This window comes from Geospiza fortis, unplaced genomic scaffold (genome assembly GCF_000277835.1).
Source record: "Geospiza fortis unplaced genomic scaffold, GeoFor_1.0 scaffold172, whole genome shotgun sequence".
Taxonomy (NCBI): Eukaryota; Metazoa; Chordata; class Aves; order Passeriformes; family Thraupidae; genus Geospiza; species Geospiza fortis.
Window position 1 is genome coordinate 6369437 of NW_005054309.1, and position 21159 is coordinate 6390595.

General features: G+C 38.2%; 1 protein-coding gene across 3 annotated transcripts in view; it reads right to left on the reverse strand.

The window, feature by feature from the left end:
- Positions 1 to 21159, reverse strand: part of NAALADL2 (N-acetylated alpha-linked acidic dipeptidase like 2) — a 421140-nt gene that overhangs the window by 2909 nt on the left and 397072 nt on the right. For all 3 annotated transcript variants that reach the window (XM_031055528.1, XM_031055527.1, XM_031055530.1), the window contains 2 exons: positions 20079 to 20172; positions 12381 to 12579 (listed from right to left, as the gene is read on the reverse strand). In XM_031055528.1, coding sequence (XP_030911388.1) covers positions 12381 to 12579; positions 20079 to 20172 — 293 coding nt within the window. The remainder of the gene's footprint in view (positions 1 to 12380; positions 12580 to 20078; positions 20173 to 21159) is intronic.

Below are 21159 nucleotides of genomic sequence, written 5' to 3' on the forward strand. Positions count from 1 at the left end.
AGAGTTTGACTGAGCTGGAATTCTACTCCAAATGCCTACAACACAGGTGCCCTGATCTGTGTTAGGATCCCTCTATTCCTTTAGGTCAGCTTATAAAAACATCATAAGACAGCAACCATCAGCAGAGCAACATTGACTCAGAGTGCCAGAAACAACTCTAAAGAGAGGATGGTCTGAACACTGTAACATTTGGGGACTGCTGAGACAATGTTTGTGGTGAATAGGAACAGACCTCATGTCCCATCATCAAATGGGCTCTAAACAAGGCACACAAGCTAATAAAGATGGTTTAGCCTGACATGCAAGGTTAACATAGTTTAAATCTACCTCTGTGATTTTGGTATCACTGGTGGTTCCACAGTAAATACACAGGCATGTGATCCAAGTAAGAACAAGAACTGCTATCCCACCCCACCTGAATGTAGGGCAAATTACTGTCTGATGAGAGCTTAGTTTGATGAATGAGACAAGCAGTCTGCTGTCATAATTTTAAAATAATAACTTCTAAAACAGTAATATGACTTCAGAATAGCTGATTACATAGTACAGCAGAACCTCATTTATATTTTTATGCATGCAAATACTAATAAGTAACATAATACAGCACCTGTTTTTTTCAACTTTTCTGCTAGGAGTTCTCACTGGGATCTTGTATTTTCCAATTACTTATCTTTGCTTGGCAAGCCATGCCATCCCTTTGTTGCACAAAATGATTTCTCTCTTTATGCATGTTCATGAGAGTCAATTTATACAAGTTTACTTCTTATCTCTGTTGAAGCTTCATCAAATTAAAAAAATGGTCAGTTCAGTTTATTACTTCCAAGCCTTTACAAGTCAGAAAAGTGTTTTCATTAAAGATTACACACAGACTGAAAAACAAACCCCAGCCATTTCATTGACACAAGGTATCACCATGTGCCCACAACATGCAGAATGATAGCAGAAGACTTTAATTTAACCTGCGAAATTCAATTACTTAAACATTCCTCAACACAAATTGGGTTTGTAGCCTACACCTCTAAAACAACAATTCCAGCCTCTGACCTAATTGCTTAAGTATCTACCTTCATCTTTAACTATTTTATCTTATGAACAAAATTCACACAGTCAGCCTGACCCCCACAAAACAAAAAGACACTCCTAAAACAGAAAACTGCAATAAATTATTGATGATGCTGATGAAATTACAACACACATCATTCGTCCTAATGGGCTTGTTTCTATGACACATCCCAGTGACCTGAAAAGTGGAACACTGAGGTAGGAAACTCAATTAATAACTTCAAGCAGTACCACTGAAAGAGATACTTTTGGCTACAACCAAAAAAACCAGCCTTAGCAAAGTAAAGAAACTATAAAGAGAGCCTCTACTACAACTTTTATAAATCCTTGGCAGGCCTAGGAACACAAGCATTCCTGATCAAAATAATGCCATTAAATGCTGTTCTACATAACCATAAATAAGGAGGTACAGTCACACCCACCAGACCAGAAGGAATTTGACAAATTCTTGAATGACAGATCACACTAGAAATATATTGACTTTAACACAACTTCAATATTAGAGCAACTGGACAGTACAAGATGAAACAAGATTACCACATTATTCTTGTCATGAAAAACGATTTTTTAGCTTACAAGAAAATTTTGTCTGTAGGTAATGTACAACACAAGATGAATTACTCAGGCACTTACAAACAGACTCCCATCTAACAGCCCACGGTTGAGATTTTGAAAAGTAATTATTAAATCATTAGGACATGATGGTAAGTCTAGTGTCCCACATGAAATGAGTGCAGCTTTTCTCTGCGGAATCACAGTAAAATTGTTCAGAGATAAATGCTGTGGGCAGCCTCTGTCTGTTCCAGTTATAACACAATGTGTTATGACTTCAGCATCCTCACAAACTCAATTTTGTAATTCCCTGATTTGTTTTTTCTCGTACTCTCCAGGGAAAAAAAGAAAAGAAAACAAAGCACACCAGAACAAGGATTCTCTGAATTCCCCTTTCTCCTGATACTGTTCAATTTTGAATGCACTTTTCTTACATTTAGGAGTCTGTTTTCGTTCATGTTTGTAAGACATAAAATATGATTACTTTGGTAAATAAGTAAATGCACTCTCATAATATTTACATGTTGGGACTTCCATACACTGGTTATTCATTGTAGGACATAAAAATATCACAAAATCTTCTTCTCAGGAAACAGCACAAGAAGATTTATACTGGTTTGTTTATACAAATTTGCACCTCAGAAAATTTCACAGTGAACATGCAAAATTTTCGTTCTTCCTCTGAGATCCTTATCTTTTGATCTCCAATGGCTGTTCTCCTTTCCTCTCTTATTTTTTAAATATTTTTGACACCCACGTGCAGTTTTGTTATCTTACCTATTTTATTTCACAGCAGCATTGTGGCAGAAGGTTTATAATTATAAAATTATAGCTGCTGGCCAAGTAAGATCAGCTTTTATCAGGAGGAGATACATGCCCTGGTGAAGTGTCATTACATGTCATTAGAGCTGATCCACAGGAACCCATTTTTTTTCCTACAATGCTCATTCCCTGCTGGACTGAATGGTGGAAGTTGCTGGGGCCATGGGATGGAACAACACACACATGGGCCAGAGAACATGGGGATGTGGCACCCAACTCTGCTGTAAATATCACCAAACTCAGCTGTAAATATCACCACTCCTTCACTGCCCTAAGTCCCCACAAACCCAACATGCATTTTCAAGCATCCTCTGTAATTGTTCCTAACTTTTGTTTCCTACACATCCTCCGCCTTTTCAGAGCCATCAACTGCCTTCCCTTTGTGCTCTCCTAACAGGCTACAAATGGTTCCACCAATCTATATTCCAGAAAGTGATGTATTTAAAAATCATGGACACTCAGAGGTGAGTGTCTGCCTGAAAGGGATGTATCTGCATGTTATCAGCAGCTGATAAGCTGCAGGTAATCGAGATATCAAACCCAAATAAAGTCTGACCAACTGAAAGGCATTTCAAAGGCATCATTATGAGACAGTGGTAAACCAGACACACTCTCTCCTTGCTAGACACAAATTTATCTTGCATAAAAGACAGGCATTAGGACACCTCTAATTGAGTCAATTATGGCAAATGGAGGTTGTGGTAAATGCATGAACAGAATCCTGTTGGGACATGGACCACAAGGAGGTAATTATTCCAGGTTTCAGTACATTTTTGAGAGGTCAGTTTTAAATAGGGTTTCTTTAAAAAATTAATCCTGATTTTGGCAGCTCTGTGAAGTGTCTCAGTGCTTGGCTTGACTGCCTGCCAAATAAACAAAGGGAAAAAGAGAAGCCAAACTGGCTTACAAGATACATTATCTTTTATTTCCCTACAGTTCTCTTTGATTGCAGTACTTTTTAAAGGTAAGGGATGAAACACACTAATCTCTCACTGAAGGATCACTAAAGCCTAACCTAACCCTAACTCTAGCCTAAGTTTCAGCTTGATGCACCTTGACAACTTTAAATCTTTGTGAGGGCCTTGAGTGCACCAATAGCAGATTCCAAAGCCATGTAGGAGCATCCAGAATCCCAAAGAGAAAGCAAAAGGTCTATTAAAGAATTTAATCCAAGAAAGGTTGCTTGAGGACTTTTTTATCACCAAAACTCAACATTCACAGAAAACATTCACTTTCATTTCTGCTCTGAAATGTGTAAGGAAACTATTCTTTTGATAATTAAATGTCTTCTGCCAACAGAGAAGACTGACATAAAGCTAACAATTGATTTTCTGATAATAGGACAGTGTTCTGCAATGGCTGAGAAATAAAGGGAATACTAAATCTTTGACAACCTGTAGCCAAACTTTTTCACGTTTGCTAAATAAACAATAATTACATCACTTCCTAATTTTTGTGACTTTTGATAGCAAACAGTGTCTAGTATAATATATAATAACCATGAATAAATGGAAGCTGGCAAGTGGCAGATCATAAGAGGACTGATGTTCTGGAACAGCCTCAAGTAAGAATAATGGAGCTAAGAAGCCTGACTAGCTTAAAGACTGAGTTTGAGTAAAATCAGCCTGCAATAAAGCGTCTGTTTGCCAGTGCTTAATATCAACATTACCATGCACTCACAGTTTTTCTCTTGGTGAAAATTTGCTGGGTTGAGAAGCTGATTTCTTTCTTGCTTTGGAGTAAACAAGATCAGTAGGTAAGGAGAATCCAATCTAGAGCTTCAACAGTACAGAACGACTTCACAGAAGTGAAATAAAAAGATAGAAATAGGATGCATTTGTTCTTCAGAAGTTGCAAGTCACCATTTATCACTACTAAAGAACAGCCCTCTAATTAGGCATAATTTTCTCTAAAGTTTCACAGACATTAATTAAGCAACTTGATGCAGAAATTCCTGAAGAAGCCACAGAACCCACTATCAGAGTCTTTGCCACAGAGCTTCCAAACCCTGTATGCAGCTGATGGAGAGTGATGTATACCCCATGGAGATGTAAAAATTCCTTGAAAATCCACCAGCACTTTTTCTGTCGTTCCTCAGAACAAGGACTCACATTTATACTTAAAAGATTGATGATGCATTGAACAAAACTGATACAACTGTATTTTAAAATGTTATTTGCTGGCAGCAACTGGTATGAAACATTCTTTGTTAAATTTCAAATAATGTAGCTACATTGTTGGTTACAAATGTAAGCATGTTGTTCTTTGAATGATTTATGCTACACTTGCTTTTCAAGTGAAAGAAACATATGCTTCTGTGAATGATTTGGAGGAAACTATCTGTCTTTTAAGGATGTCTCAGTCTGAAACACTCAAATTCAAAGCAGATGTGCTACTATTTTGAAGAACTTGAGGGAAGTGAATTAATGAAATTATTTCCAAATGGCTCACAGCTGATGTTCTGATGACTTCATAGGGCTTTTTATTTAGAAATCATGTAAAACATCCTCTTCCTGAGGAGGAATCCCATTCCCAAACAAAGCAGCAGCCAGTGTCCAGTGCTTAATGCAGGAACTGGCTTGACCTTGATCTCCAGCTCTGATCCTGACTGGGTTTATCACCCTAAATAACTCTGAGCCACGTGACAGGAGAGCATCACCATAGGTCATTATCATAAGAGTTAACGAGAGATAAAAGAGTATGTCATAATACATAATACATCTTTAAAGAAATGCCTAAAGTTATATCATTATTACCTGCAGTGGCAGGTACACACATAAAATTAACACTTCTTTTAAGTCCCAGTTAAGGGAATTTTCCTGTTAATGATCTCATCAACACATTTCTGAGCTCTATTGCCTGGGTAATATGTTAGTGGGGGAATACTGCATATTAACTATTTGCCCAATGAATTCCATTTATTTTTATACTATAGTCAAGAAGTGTTCTTGGCTAACATATATGGTTGAAATATAACCACTCATATATGAGTGGTTCTTATCTGTCATGATCAAAAACGTGGATTCAGATATTTCTCAGATCTAAAAAATGTTACCAGTCCTACTGTTTATAATAAATATGAAATAATGTATACAGTATTAAGTTTCTGTCGGTTTTAATAAATTATTCAGAATCTAATACTTTGTATAGCTTCCTGAGATCACAGCAGATTTTTTTTTCCTGGAACTAAATATTCTTGCCCTATTTAGCACCATAAGTGCAGACCAAGCAAGATCTGCCAGCAAGGGACATGGAGTGGAGTTGCATGCAAACCACAAGACTTGCTGGAGGTTGGCATGAGAGCTCTGCACTGAGCTCACAGAACAGCTGTGCCAGGGCTTTTACAGTCAGCACAACAACTGCTGTGAAATGGGCTAAAACATCCAGTAAGGACACATATTAAAATAAATGGTATTTTACAAAAAAAACCCAACCCTTTTTTTTCTTTTTTTGCAAGGCCAAGACTATGCACATTCATGGGAAGCATGAGGAATATTATTTCCTGGACACAGTCTTGTCTTCAGGACAACTAAGGCTGGGTTAAATTACAATATAATATTTACTGGATCACAAACATAATGGGTCTGATGTATTGTACAGAGAGAACTCTGCAAGTATACAAATCAACCTAATTAAAAAGATGGAAGAAAATTAATGGGAAGTACGTAGAGGAAAAATAAATTAATATATGTAAAACCAGGTTTCCCTTCATATCAGGGAAGTGAGAAATCTGTTTTCAAGCCATGACATAATCCCTGATTACAGAGGTTTTCTGCTTTTGCAGGTGTAATGAAAAGATTTTCATGTTCCCTGTTTAAATAAGCTTTAAAGTCTGCCATAATTACAGCTCTGCAGATGGCTAATTCAGTAGTATTTATGCAGCAAATGCTCTTTAAATAGTAAAAATTTACAAGACAACAAATACAGTCATTAATTCGTGGCCATTACATGTATCGGTGATTCCAAAGGAAAAAACATCCCAATTGCCACTCAGATGGATCAGGTGTTTTGAGTATGACTATCAGTCACTTTACTGCATCTCCTCAGTATTAAGAAAGGGCATAATTCAGCATCATTATCAGTCATGAGAAAAATAATAACCAATAGCAGGAATTTGTAAGAGCATTATCAGCCTAGTAAATGCTACTGGTGTGTGCTAGGATAAGTGTGCTGCTCCATGATTACAACTGCAGAGACCACAATCACACTGCTCAAACACTGTAAAGTTCAAAGGAATAAGGCAGAAGAAAATGGGAAGGCGTTTTGGGTGTAAAAAATACGTTTGGACAAATGCTTATCAGAGAGAAGGGAGCTGAACAACAACTGCAGAACACCAGAGAAGGATTAGAGAAACAAGTAATGCCACTGTTCACAACTCCATTTATAAGCCGTGAAAAAAAAATCATAGAAGAAAAGGAGTTGCAAATTTGAAAGATGCAAAATATGGGGGTCAAAAGTAAGGAAGGAAATCATTGCTGTGTTGGAAGACAGAAATTCATTTATTCTGACTGAATGGCAAAATCTGAGGTAAACTATTCTACATCCTTTTCTTCTCTCCCAACATAATTCTAGCATTGTATTTACAAATTGCACATGGCAGATAATAGAGACAGAACATTATCTACTGCTGCCAGCGAAACATGAATTATTTCAGTATTTCCCATACTAAGGATCATTGACACTGTATCAAATCATTCTCTGTTCCACATAATACAAAGCAGAACAATAAAAATACTCCATGCATTTGGTTCAGGTCAGTCAAAAAACATCTCAAATATTACTACAAAGGAGACAGGAATGCTTTCTACTTAAAGTCATATATGAAGAATTCAAAATGAAAAAAGAGACCTCCAGAGTTTATACAATGAGACAGAACTACTGTCTTGGGTAGAAGCTCTGGGCTGGGGTTTTATTTTGCAGGTGACATTGCACTCCATGTTTACCCACGTTACTCTTTAATATTAGCAGGATATTTGCATCTTTAATGCTCATCCTCTGTAAATCCAATGAGCAGATTGTTTACATGTGGAGATATAATAAGCTCTTTAATTTTCCCACCAAACATATCTCTGGAAACTAGACTCTTAGGGCATGTGTATTTTGAAACCTGAGAGTCTGCTGCAGTTTACCAGCAAAGCAGAAATAAATCCTGTAGAATATACACATGTCAGGAATGTACGTAACAAATCTCAATCTGAAAGGAAAATATTTGTTCTGGTGAACAACACACACTTGAGTGGCAAGAGTTCAGCAGCGATGCAAGTTGCCTTTTTTGAATGGTACTGAAAACACTTTTTGACTGTTCTTTCATTTAATTATGTCAAATTCAGGCTGCACAATCTATCTTTGCTTACTGCCAGTATTTTGTTCAGTGCATTAAAATGCACCATTTGTTGTAACTCTTTAGCCCAATGAAGTGTTGATGTCACACTTGGGTATCTGTGATGAAAAGAAGCAAAAGGAAGAAGTTTAACTGATACAAATGAGCAATAAAAACTGCTGGAGGTCTTTGCTGAACACACAGATTGCTTTCAAAATCCTTGCTTTTCACCTACTTATTACTCAATTCACTCAATTACATCTATTAGACAAAGCACAACCATCCCTGCAAAAATTCCATAAATAGTGGTGGCAGATGCATAGAGCCTTAATGGACAGGATAAACTTGGCAGGCTAAGATAAAACATGTAAAGAAAGATTTTACACATGTTGACTTTGACTTTTTTATAAAACTGTTAAAAGAACTGTCAATCAGGACATAACTGATCCTTAGGCAAGGGTCTATTAAGAATAAAATGCACCTAACTGGAACAGAAATGACAGCCTGAGTCCTTCTATGTCTCTTTTTGGCTTTAATTTTAAATACTGAAGACACAAGCTGTGATTTTAATGACTCTCTTAGGTTTGAAAATTTTGGGCGGGAGCATCCCAGGGGATTCTAATTCTGCATGGTTACTACTGGATTCATCTGGTATCAACAGCACACCTGAACATTAGATCTGAAGCTGAAGGAATGTGACACTTTCAGTGAGACTGAAGATCTCCCTGCACTGAGTGTGCCATGCCTGATACTCCATGAAGTTTGCTTTATTATCTCGTTTTTTTCAATATTATTGTGCACTGGAGAGCTCTGCCCTTCAACACAGGGGGAGGCTCTCTGTGAGCAGCTAAGGAGTGAACACACAGACCTGACAGATACATCAGGCTGACAGGTGGCAGAAGCTGTGGGAATCAGTAAATATAAGAAGTACAACAAAACATACAATAAACAGGGAGAACCCTCTTACTGAGCCTAGGCAAACACAAGATTTGAACTCAGTTATTTCTGAACACCAGGAAGATCCACACTGTGTTGCTATCCCTGATATTGGTGCCAGTGTTTTGGTCAGTATTTCTGTAGAGGGAAAAGCATGCAAAAGCACGACATGATCAATATTTATGGAATCTTTTTATGGCTCTGGTGAGGCTGACCATCTCATGGAGAGGACAATATGCTTCAATGTTGTTTTTTTTCCCTGTACAGTGCCTAAAGTAACAAAGCCTCTGTTCTTACATTTACCTTGTAGATGCCACTGCTGTGTAATCTATGATTATTACCTTTAGTAGCAAAATATGATCATCAGAAAACACACAGAAACGTTCCATACAAGTATACATTGAAAGAGTGGAAAGCAAGAAATGGCTAAAGGTGAGAAACAGATTTCTACTGATTATTCCTTTAAAATAATGGCAAATTATAAATCCAAATAATTATCGGTATTATGGTTACGCTATGAGAAACAAAGCGAAATAAATGAAAAATACCAACAGCAATCCTATTTTATGCCTAGAAATTTGTTCTGAAAATAGAAAATGTACCCAGGGTTACCACTGGGAATCAAAGAAATACTTCAGGTACAACAAAACTCAGCAATTTTCTCCTAACCCCAAATCAAGTCCCAGGGTAACTTTTGCAAAGCAGGATATTCCTCAACCTATTATTTTTCATTCTGCCTAAATTTCTGGATAAGTCTAAAATACCCTGATTAAAGCTGTACTTGTATATTTCCAGCTCAGCTGGAAATAGAGATCATGGGGAACGTGCTGTTGTCAAATTTGCAGTTCAATGTCAGGAAGTTCAGGTAAGAGGAATGAGCTTCAAAACTACAGCATTTACTGTATTGAACAACCTGCCAATGTCAATCATGATTACTGAAATTTAGTCAAATATCCTAATCCAATTATTAAAAAAAACAGTAATTTGAAGTCTGCTAGTAAGTCTGATTATATTACTTCTCATTATAGATGCAAAATGTATCAATTATGCCCAAATATTGCCCTATGACATTGACTGGAATGAGGCATTTATTTTTTTAAGGATCTATATACAGTAAAAGACTATAGCTAGGGGAATGTGTGTACCAACTATAGAAAAAAAAAGATATATAAAAGATGTATCAGTTCCCCTGTAGTGGAGAAGCACAGGAAGGTTGCAACACTCCCGCAATAAAGAAAAAAAAACACCTTTCTTTTTAATTCAAGTTCTAGGACAGAAAACACAGTATAGATCCAGAGAGCTGTGAATTAGGACAAACACAAGGCTAAAAATGATGCCTAAAACTTCAGCAAATTTGTCAAGTGCTTTGATTGAGGTTGAGAATATGAGTCCAAATGGGTATACAGGAAGCAATCATTTTTTCATGAAGAATACGTCCTTTACTGTGCACACAAATTCTTCCTTCAGAAGGCTGTAAATTACAGTATTTATGGAATCTTAATGATCTAAACACAGTTGGAGCCTGAAGGTCAAGGCTGCAAACTGCATCCTAAATTTCTGTTTACAGATGAAGCACAGTATTTATTGCTGTACTGCTTGTGCTGCTATAGTTAAAGGGCTGCCAGCATTTCCATTATAAACCACTATTTCAGGGGTTTATAACTTGCCTATCAATCTTCTGACTGGGATGAAACATGGCATACAAGGTCCTGGCTGTGAGACTGATTTTTTGGTTTGTTTTCTTTACAAAATGACAAAAAGAGTAAGCTTAAAATTTTACAAGCAAAAAAAAAAAGTGTATTAGGCTTTTCAAGTATTTCTAGTGTTCACGGGACACAATTATATCTTCAGAATAGAAAACATAGTCACATAACTTCATCAACTAATAGAAGGACTTTCAATCCCTAAGAAATGAAAAATAATCTAAACAAGACTTAGATGCTTTTTATTTTTTAATTAAGCAAATGTACTTCAGATTTTAAATGGCAGCAAAGGATATCAGCACCCTAACAGTGTCCTTGGTTCTGTTTATCTGTGTAGATTTGCCATTAAAGGTAACAATTACACACCTTGGCACTGTACAAAGGTTGTATTCTTTTTAAATGAACATCTAAATGATGACACACAAGGTGTCCTTTACTGTTGTATATTCCAGATGATGTCAGGTAAATTTATTCAGAGTAAAGTCAAAGCCAATGTTTTCTCCTAGTCTTGGAAATCTTGTACTGTTAAATCTTGTATCAAATTTAATTAAATTGGAGGGCAGCAAGTACAACATTTTCACTTCCACAGTGTCTACTTTGCCAATGTGAAAGTACTTTTGCTCTGTACTAAAGTACTGTGGAAAGCAGGTGAAAATTTTGTTACATTATGTTTGCATATCTAGTAATTACATTTTGGTAAATAACAAACTTAATAATGCAAGCACTGCAAGAACTGAAATATTAGAAGATGTCAAAAACCCTCTCCTTATAATCTTAAATTTTGATATAATTTATTTTTACAAATAAAGAGCTGGGCCAGATTCAACAATGTTGAATGTTGCTGTTGCAATGCAACACATAAATATTACATTATTATTAAACAGGTTTTTGGCTCCTTTGCAACACCATACCAGTTCAGACAAGACAGACAGCACTGCTAAACCTGGAATATTAGACTTTATCTAATCCCATTTTGGCTTATTTCTTTATGTTACAAATCCAGTCACAGCAGGAAGGAAGTACATTAGCCTCTCCCCAACTATAATTACTCTATTTCCTTTATTACAGCTGTAGGGCTTTTATTCACTGACACTTTTGAGCTCCCCATAACTACCTTGCTTTTTTTTCCCCTTTGCTTTTGTTAAAAGATTACTGCATTTGTTTTATACCATTGCTAATAACTGGAAGAATCCCTCCTGTGGCTGGAGCTTTCTGCTTTCCTTCCTCACCTCTACCACTTGTCTCTTTGATGCCCACTTTTACACATTCACTTGCATGAGACACTGGAAATAATTTTCCCCATCAACTGAAATCAAAGTACAGTTTTGCTACTTTAGTTGGTTCTGGTGAGAGATAGAGACCTGCAGACTTCTTAGAAAGTAAAAGATGGGATGACTACGACATCTTAAAACCAACCTGGGTAGTGCAGCTGAATACATATCAGAGAATAATTCCAAGCAGAGACAAGATGTTATGAACAGTAACTGACTCAGGCCTCCTCATTAACTGGAATGTACTGCCTTTAACTCGCTGAAATGCATCCAAGAACGCTGCTATATAATTAAAGATGTTAAATAATGCTACACAGTATCTTGTATAATTCTGAATCTTCAGTGAACTGTACAAAGTTTTAAATAAAATATAGGTGGAGCTTGTCAAGCAGTATTAGACTTCAAAATATTTTCTCCTTCTGAGAGCTTCCTGTACCATCTGACACACGTTTCTGCCACGCTGCCTGGGCTGCCATCACACCATACGTCTGTTAGCAGCAATGTCATGACAGAAGTGCTACACTGCTGCATTCTAATGACCCCTTGCATTGTAGTGAATTAATGTTTCCTGCAGAAAGGACGTGATAGGAAAAAAATAGCTTTAATTCTGGGTACTCACTGACGTTTTCTTTTTAAAGACAGCTCTGCAAACCAAGCAGTGGTGAACACCATTTTAGCTCAGCTGCAGAACGTGTGGAACACAGTGTACCGTACCTGTAAAGTCCTGGAGGAGCTTGCTGGAGCAGGAAGCTTTTCTCCAAGCCTTGCAGCACATCATTGAGCATCCTGACTCTGACAGGAGCTCGCTCCTGGGGGTCATTGGCCGGGCGCATCTCGTCCGACTGGAACAGCTCCGCCGTGTCCCTCAGCCGCGATGCCACTGCCAGCAGCTGAGGGACGCCTGCTTCATCACCTGGGAGCAGGGACAGCAAGACAGTCACCAGTGATTCACACACCACTTATTACTCTTGCTTCCAAGTCAAAATTAATAGTCCAATTAAAACCTGAGCCTCTCCTTCCCCTGTGAGCAGCACAAACGGGTCAAGGGAAGCCATAGATCATTCCGTGTAACCTCTGATCTGCTCTTCAAAGATCAATTTGGGCTCTGATGCTTTAAGATCTAATAAGCTGTGAGGAATGATTTTTGGGGTACAGCTTAAAATCTAGCATTGGAAAAACAGGCATGCAGGAAGCAATGGTTATAAATCAAGAGCTACAACATTTCCTTCTGAGACTGAATTTATTCAATGCCATTTGATGCTGTTGCTCTTGAGTCTGAAAGCTGGTGCTTGGATTCCATAATGACTGCTATATAGAATATTTTAATATGCAGAGTTTAATTGAATTTGATTCAACATTTTAGAATCTTAGAGGTTAACAGCAATTGTAGAGGGTTATATGAAATTGCTCCTCTTAATCACTTAAGTCATATGCCAATGAGTCAACTTTAATTGATATCCTAATGCATATTCTAATCCAGTCAATATTTCCAAAACTTTTTAACTTGGAGTGGTAACTATTGCTTTGTTAGCAACCCCACTCAGACAGCAAAAGAATAAAATCACCTAGGAGCACACCACAATTTCAGTATTTCCCTGTTCATAGTCCAGAAAGAGAAATGTGAATTGGAGCGCTGTGAATGTGCAGCCTCCTCCCACCTGCAGTGCAGGTGAAGAGTGTGGCTCCTTTCCCAGTGTGTGCATGGACTGCCTTCATCTTTACAAGCTCATGGAGAGAGAAAGCAGAGCCTGAACCTGATAGAAAGTCAAAAGCAGTATCAGTCAGCACAAACATTTCCAGGATGCAGAAATTCTCTTTAAGGCCAAGATTCACTTCACCTATTGACAAGAAATCCAACTATGCTTAGATCTTTCAAATAATGCCTTAATCAACATAAACCATGCTGTTATAGGAACTGTCTCATCTCCACCTGAATGCGCAAACCTCAGGGAGTTCTGTACCTTAGTGACTGAGATAATTAAACAAAGAAAGTGGTTCAGGACTCAAGCTCAATGAATTTTCAACTTCCTTGTCTAAGATACACATGGAAAAATCACAAATAGTAATTGGGGAACACTGACATGGTTTAAGCTCAGCTGGTAAGTACCATGCAGCTGCTTACTCACACCCACTGGCTTCCCTGATGGAATGGGGAGAAGAATCAAAAAGTTAAAACCAATGGGCTGAAATTAGAACAGTTTGATAATTGATACATAATGATGATGATCATAATAAAAACAGTAAAAATATAGCATCAAAAAGGGAGAAAACCTAAAGAGAGACATAAAACCCAAGACAGACAAGTGATGAGCAATTCTATTGGGCTGACCATGTTCAGCCTGGCCCCAGCAGCAATCAGTCTCCTTTGCCACCTCAGCTTAAACAGAGCCTGATTTCTCTGGTATGAAATACACCTTTGGTCAGTTCAGGTCAGCTGTCCTGGCCATGCTCCCTCCCAGCTTCCTGTAACTCCTCTCTGGGAAAACATGGGAAACTGGAAAGTCCTCAGGGTAAGCGCGACTGAACAACAACAGAAACGTCAGTGAGTAACCAACCTTCACCTCATCCTACATCCACAACACAGTACCAGCTACTAGGAAGAAAATTAACTCTACTCTAGTTAAAATCAGGACAAACACCAACCCATTTCTCAAATTATTCATGGTTGGAGTCTGAAAGGTGAGCACACGATAGGGATGAAAAAGCAAACAGGTATAACTAAGAAATCCAAGGAAATGCCTGAATATAACCCATTCTCCCTCTCATATGGAAAAAGAGACTTGCTATTGGATACATTCCAGCACAGGAAAAGGAGTTCACAGATCCCATATACTTCTGTCATTCAGCTGACTAGCACATTCCAATCTAGCAAAACATGAAATGATCTGGAACACACAAAGAGACAAGATGCTGGTGTGAGAGAAACTGTCAGATCTCCTGAGATATCAAGATGAATTTCAACAATGAACAGAAGCTCTCTGGGGGAACAGGAATGCGAGAAGATGGTTTATGTCTGCCCTGGTTTGGGACAAGGTTCCTTTGCTAATGACACTTGACCAATCCGCCTTTCCCTAAGCAGAATGGATAACAGGTGTGCTGGAATCTTGATATAAAGGGTTGGTAACTCTCTGAGTCTGAAGTAATTGAAATTCTAATCAAGTTGATGGTTGATGCTGCATAAAAATATTCTTCAAGCATATAAGCTTGCTACATTTAAGATATTTGCAAAATATCATTATCCTTAATTTCCAAATCTTTGGCAAACATCCTGTGCAACTGAAGAACTTCCCATTCCCATGTATGTAATGCAGGCACCATGCACACCTTACCCTGGGACTTGTGTCCATATGGAAGTATTTAAATTCATCCTGTTAGAAAGAATCCTTTGGTTTCAGCAAAACACTTTGTATTCCAAGCAACATAAAACTTATTATTCTGAATCTTATATAAACAATTGCAAAGGCCAGCTTTGACTTTTCAGTAGGGAAAGTGAGATAAAGGGAAAACCTATCTTTCTGTATTTGGAAATGAAGCCAACTAGACCACCCTTTTAAACACAAATATCCTGTAAATGCTCTCAGTTGTTCTCCATGGCCCTTGAACCAAATCTCTGTTTTACACTCTAAACCAGCACTTGTTAGAGAACACACACCCAGGCCCTTTTTCAATGGTTCAGCACAAAACCTGCAAGGATGGGCAGTGTTACCTCAGCCAGCCAAGGACAGAACAGGCATCACCACACACTGAACTGCACCACCAAGGGAAACTGATTTATGCTTTTCTCAGGCTGAGAAGATGGGAATGGAAGGGCAAATGATTCTCCAAGAAAACCCTGCATTAACTAATAATGTCTTAAGCACCTTGTGATGCTTTTACAGAGAAAATCAAGCACAAGTGTTACCTTGTTTAAGAGAAAACAATGTCACATTATTTTATTTTGTATTCATTGTCCTTTTGTCTCCAATGAGAATCATGATGAATCATCCAAGCTAGTTGTTTAGTTGCTACAAAAATAAAATTGCAAACACAGTAAAGTGACTCAAGAGCATGTGCACTCTTGATCAGGGAATTACACTGTTGAATTTCATTGCATTTGCTAAATGCAACTGGATCTTATTCAGAAACAAGTTACACCAAACAGGTATTTTTACAGACACTGAATACAACAGCCTTTCCCTCTGTAACTGATTACTCTTATGAAAAAGCACAGCTAGAGGCCGAACAGTTTTAAATTCTGTTTGTGCCCTCTGTTATAAAAATACTTGCCTATGAGTACTTATAGGAAAGGGAGCACAGACAAATCTGCATTTTAAGGCATGATGCTTGTTTAGCATATATGTGAACATGTGTTTGCATGTAAGAGAGAAGGGAAATTGCTTCAGGTTTTGATTAGCTTGCAAATTCTGAATCAGTTATCATGTACTGCTGTATTCACTAGGAAAATTTTTCATGCTCTGTAAAATAGGATAAGCAGACCTGGCAGTAGAAAAATCTGAATGGGAAAGCTTTGTAGGAAGCACCCTGAAGGGGCCGAAAGGGGCCAAACCACAAATCCACAGTGCAAAGGATATGTTGCCATCAGCTTCAATTTTGCTACCATGACTGCCATAGCCCAAGTAAACTCATCTGGTGTTGCTCCAAGCCTTTTTTCAAAGAAGTTATGTTAAAGAGGAATGTTGTGACATTTTACTGTGTGCATGTCAATACAGGAGCCTGGAGAAGGGCAGGCTCCAGGGAGACTTCATTGTGCTCTTTTAATACTGAAAGGGGGATTTGTAAGAAACTTTGGGACAAACTTCTGAAATAGGACAAGGGGTAAGGGTTTTAAACCAAAAAATTAGATTTAGAGTAGGTGTAAGGAAGAGACTTTTTACAATGAGGATGGTGGAACACTGGGTTGCCCAGGGAGGTGGTGGATGCCCCATCCTGGAAACATTCAGTTCCAGCTTGGATGAGGCTCTGAGCATCTTGATCTACTGGAAAATCTCCCTAATCCCTGGATTGGACTAGGTGACCTTTAAAAGGTCCCTTCCAACCCAAACCATTCTATGATTCTATGAAGTTACCAATGACTTTGTACAAAGCTGCTGAAACTTAAGGCCTACAAACACAGAACAAATGTTCATCCTTGCCCTTCAGAACTAAATGTTTGTCCATGGAAAATGCCTTTTTCCATCACTGTCTTTTAAAGCCTGAAAAAAGGTACTAATACATAATAACCTTGAATGGATACTGAAGACAAGATGCCAGTGTCTCATGACAAAAGAGATTTTTCTGTCTTACATACAGATTTGTTGCATTTTTCACCTCTGCTGCAGTCAAGAATAAAGGGTAGGAACAGTAAAGAGTGAAATTTTCTGAACATTACAGACAGGAGGAGAGAGTAATTCTGAAAAGCACCCAAAATGATCAGGGAAATACAGTCAAGCAGGTAAAATGATGCCAAGCTGAAGAGCAGCAGATAGCTGTAGGCAATGAGCATGCAGCCATCAAGTAAATGAGAGAGATAGGTTCCTCTATTGATTTTTTTCTAAGAACAGAGAGTTTAGCCTGATGTTTTGAAATGTATGGGTAGAGATAGGGCTGTGGAAAGTCACGCAGACTTCCCTGGGAATGAATTATTGTAAACCAGATTATTTTAAACTTCTGCTAGTGCTGCCTAGTATTATCACCCCAAGTACTTCAGCTGCAGTAACATCTGTAAAACATCCATTCTGGGAGAAGAAAGGGCCTAACTGATAAGAAGCCACACACAGCTGACACTGAGTCAGCCAAAGAGCTTTAAATCACAGCTCTTGCACTTCTGGAAAACCAGAAAGTCTCATCCACCCTCAATTTGTCTTCATGAGGCTCTCCCTCTCAGCCAGTGGCTATCAGAGATGGCTACAATTTGCTCCAGCAGCCTGTGCTGACAGCCACAAGTGGGGATCTCACCTCTCCTGCCTGGTGCTGCACAGGCGCTATTCAGGGCTGGGGCACAGACATCAGTTTTGAAAGGTTTGCATGAGTCCAAGTGAGTGCCAATAATAAATGACATCAGCTTCAACAGCACCCAAGTGAGGCACAACACCAACCTGGCTGACTTGAATTGTGTAAACTGGGTGGCTGAACTGCTGGGACAGTCTGGTGCAAAGGTACAGCAATGCTTTTAATCCTAAGGAGGTCCTGGAGAATCTCCACCATCAAAAACTGAAACTTGCTGTAACATACCCCAGATTTTAAAGACAGGCTAAAGGAGCACAGTGCTAAGAGCTTGAAGCAGTAAACACAAATATGTTCTGGATAAAAATGCTTGTATACATACAAATCACTTCTATACAAATGATTGTACATTTTTACTGGCACATACATACAAAGCATTTCTGAAGGAAATGTTTAAAAGCACTGTTTCTATCACTCACACACCAGATCTGACATCTTGTCTGCACCCTACCACAAAAGATTAATTGGATTTTCATAGGATACAAGGCCTAGCAAGATATTAATGTATTTGATTCAAGTTAAAATGAGTCTTGACTTTAAATGTATGGAAGGCACAAATCCCACACAGCTGCAAGGTGTAGCTAATGAGAATATTCTAAGCAGTCACTTATTTATGAATTTGTTTAAAATATCACATCTGTGAATAGGCAGGCAACAGCCTGACCAGCCCTGGGGACCTGGATTTCAGTGTTGGAACCCCCATCTCTCATCATTTATGACCACAAGGTTTCCTGTTAAACATCAGACCATCAGCAGAGGCAGAAAAATAAATCTCTCCAGCCCCAACCCTTTCTTTCAGATAAACCCAAAAGCAGTGGTTTGTTTCCAAGAGTTCTGGTGTGTGCAAGGGGAGAGAACACGTGTCACTTAACAGCCTCTTCCCCATCTTTCTGAAGAACATGCCATGAGCCATATGAACGTGCTGGGGATGACACAACCTGCCATCCACACTATCCTGGATGTAAGAAATGGTCTGTGAGGTGCTGAGTAATATCCCATGGAATTTAGCAGAGCTAACTGCACAGACACCCACCACATTACAGAGTTAAATCCTTTAGAAATGTAAATAAATGCAGTATTAACAAGCACCAAGGTATACACAACCTTTTGTGAGCACATCCAGGAGATGGCAAAAACAGTGACTCAAATATTTACACAAAATTTAACTTCAAGCATGTGAGAAAGTCCAATGGGTAATAAAATCTGTGTTCAAGGAATTGGCTGAACCAGATCCCAGAGGCACAAAATTAAGCCTAATGAACAAATATTTTACATGTCATGCAGATTTACCTTCACATTTTCTACATTTATAGTTTGCATTGAGTTGGAGAAGGAAACCGCTTACTAACACATTCCAACTTTGAACTGGAAAGTTTGTTCAACAAAAAATCTTTTGAAGAATGAATAAACTCATGAGCCACATAAAAAAAAAGTACAACTTCTCATTTAAGTAACTGAAAAAGGACCATTGTCTTAATGTTTTCCAAAATGAACATAAACTAATCTTTTATACAAGTCAAAGACAGACAAGACATGAAAGCCATGAGAAAAATCATTAAACAAAACTCCAAAGTGAACAGCTGGGAGAAAATTTATCCTGCTGGCCCTACAGCCCAGGAAATAATTTTCTCTCCCCTGAAGTGGTAGAGATAAATGATCTAACTGAAGTTGAGGGAAAAAAAAGTCAGTTTAAATCAACATGTCCTGTTACTCAAAATAAAGAAAAAGAAAGAACAATAGAAGATATCTCATGTTCAGTTGGAGGAATACCAGCTGAGCCACACTTCATTTGATGATCATCCCCTGCTGTGTTTAGGCTGAACTAAACCAATGTTTATGTGGCACAACAGAGCTAAAATTACTTGTCTTTTTAGATACTCACTGGTTCCAGACCAATACTTGCCTCCTGACTCCTACATCTTCACAATGATGGATGGCAAAGATTAAAGAAAAGATATCATACTTCTATGAGTATGTGTTACAGAAAAGTGGTGCTTTATAGTGTAGGGAGTGAATGAAATGCAGGGGTAGCACCTGAAGATTGCAAAAAGTCTTTACATTTGAGATATGATCTTGCAATCTGCTGAAGAATATGTGAAGTTTGGGCATGATTTTATAGAAATGACTTCTCTATTTAACAGATCAACTTGAGAGCTTCATAAACCTATAAACAGAAATATTTTTCAGAGGTCTCAGGACAATACACTAACCTGTACTGCTTAATTGACAAAGTAACATCAGAAGAAATAAAAAAACTTTGTGGCTTTCTTTAGCACCAAAACTGTGTTTTATTCAGCAGTATATAATGGCCCTATTTAACTAGTAAAATCACTGGCTATTATTCAAGTATTGAAAATATGTATCAGGGATTAGATGATGATTTTTCCCCCCTGTAATAATGGAGAACAATAGTCCTCTAATGAAAATTACCTTTCAGACTGTTCTGAACTTCTAACGCGATGTCGAGGGCATTAAACGGCAAAACTGGATCAGTGGCAATTTGCAAAGTCACTTGTCCTGTTAGCTGAAAAATACAAAAAGACCCAACACCCAGTCAAATTATTTCCAGCAGATTTATATAGCCAGCACTTCTTCTGGAATAGCATATTTTTTCATTACATTGGATTTTCAGGGAAATAAGCACATATTTATGAAAAGGAATATGACCAGGACCATTGCCTTTCTGTACAACATTACAAAATGTTCAGGGAATACAATTTATAACCACACACAACAATTCTGTGCAGTGTGTCTTCTCTGGACTTAGAATGTTGCAGGATTCTCTGGAGGACCTTTTTGCTTTGTTTCCAAATGAAATATCTCAATACTCTAAACATGGGAATGAAGTTTACAGTTTTAGTTAGTTCTCTGGTCTCAGCTATTGGATTTTGAGAGTTTTCACAATCAAAATAAAGAATCATAGATATTAATGATCAGAAGTTCAAGCCTAGGGCTAAATGCAAGCTGGCCTGAAAAGCCACTGTCTTTAGAAGCGTTATGTGACAACTCGATGCACGCAGATGTACAACTCCCAGGCTGGATAGAGTACTGCTTTCTCTCAGGAACTCAGGGAAAGAAATTCCCCAAAGAGAGCTCTCAGTCCACTCCAGACTAGATGTCAGCACCTGTCACAAAAACTCAATGGCACGAATGCTTCTTTTTCAACAGTTCACAGATAAGGCAGGGGCTGAGAGGCCTGAGAGCTTTTTTCCGTTTACAGAAGGTCAGTTCCCCAGCTCGAGGCTTAGACATGCTACAGGGGCTGTGTATAGAAATACATCTTTCTGCTGAACTACACCTAGCTGTGATTAAACAGAGGATTTCAGTCTCCAGGCTGCCAAGTCCATCACTGTTCGTGGGAGCTATAAAAACACACTGACAAAAACATGCAAGAAACTTTCATTCATCTTCTTCATATATTGATATAGCAGAAAGGGAAAAAATACCTGTAAGGCTGTGCTCTAAAATGGAATGATGGCTGCAGGTGATGGTGACCATGTTGATGAAAATG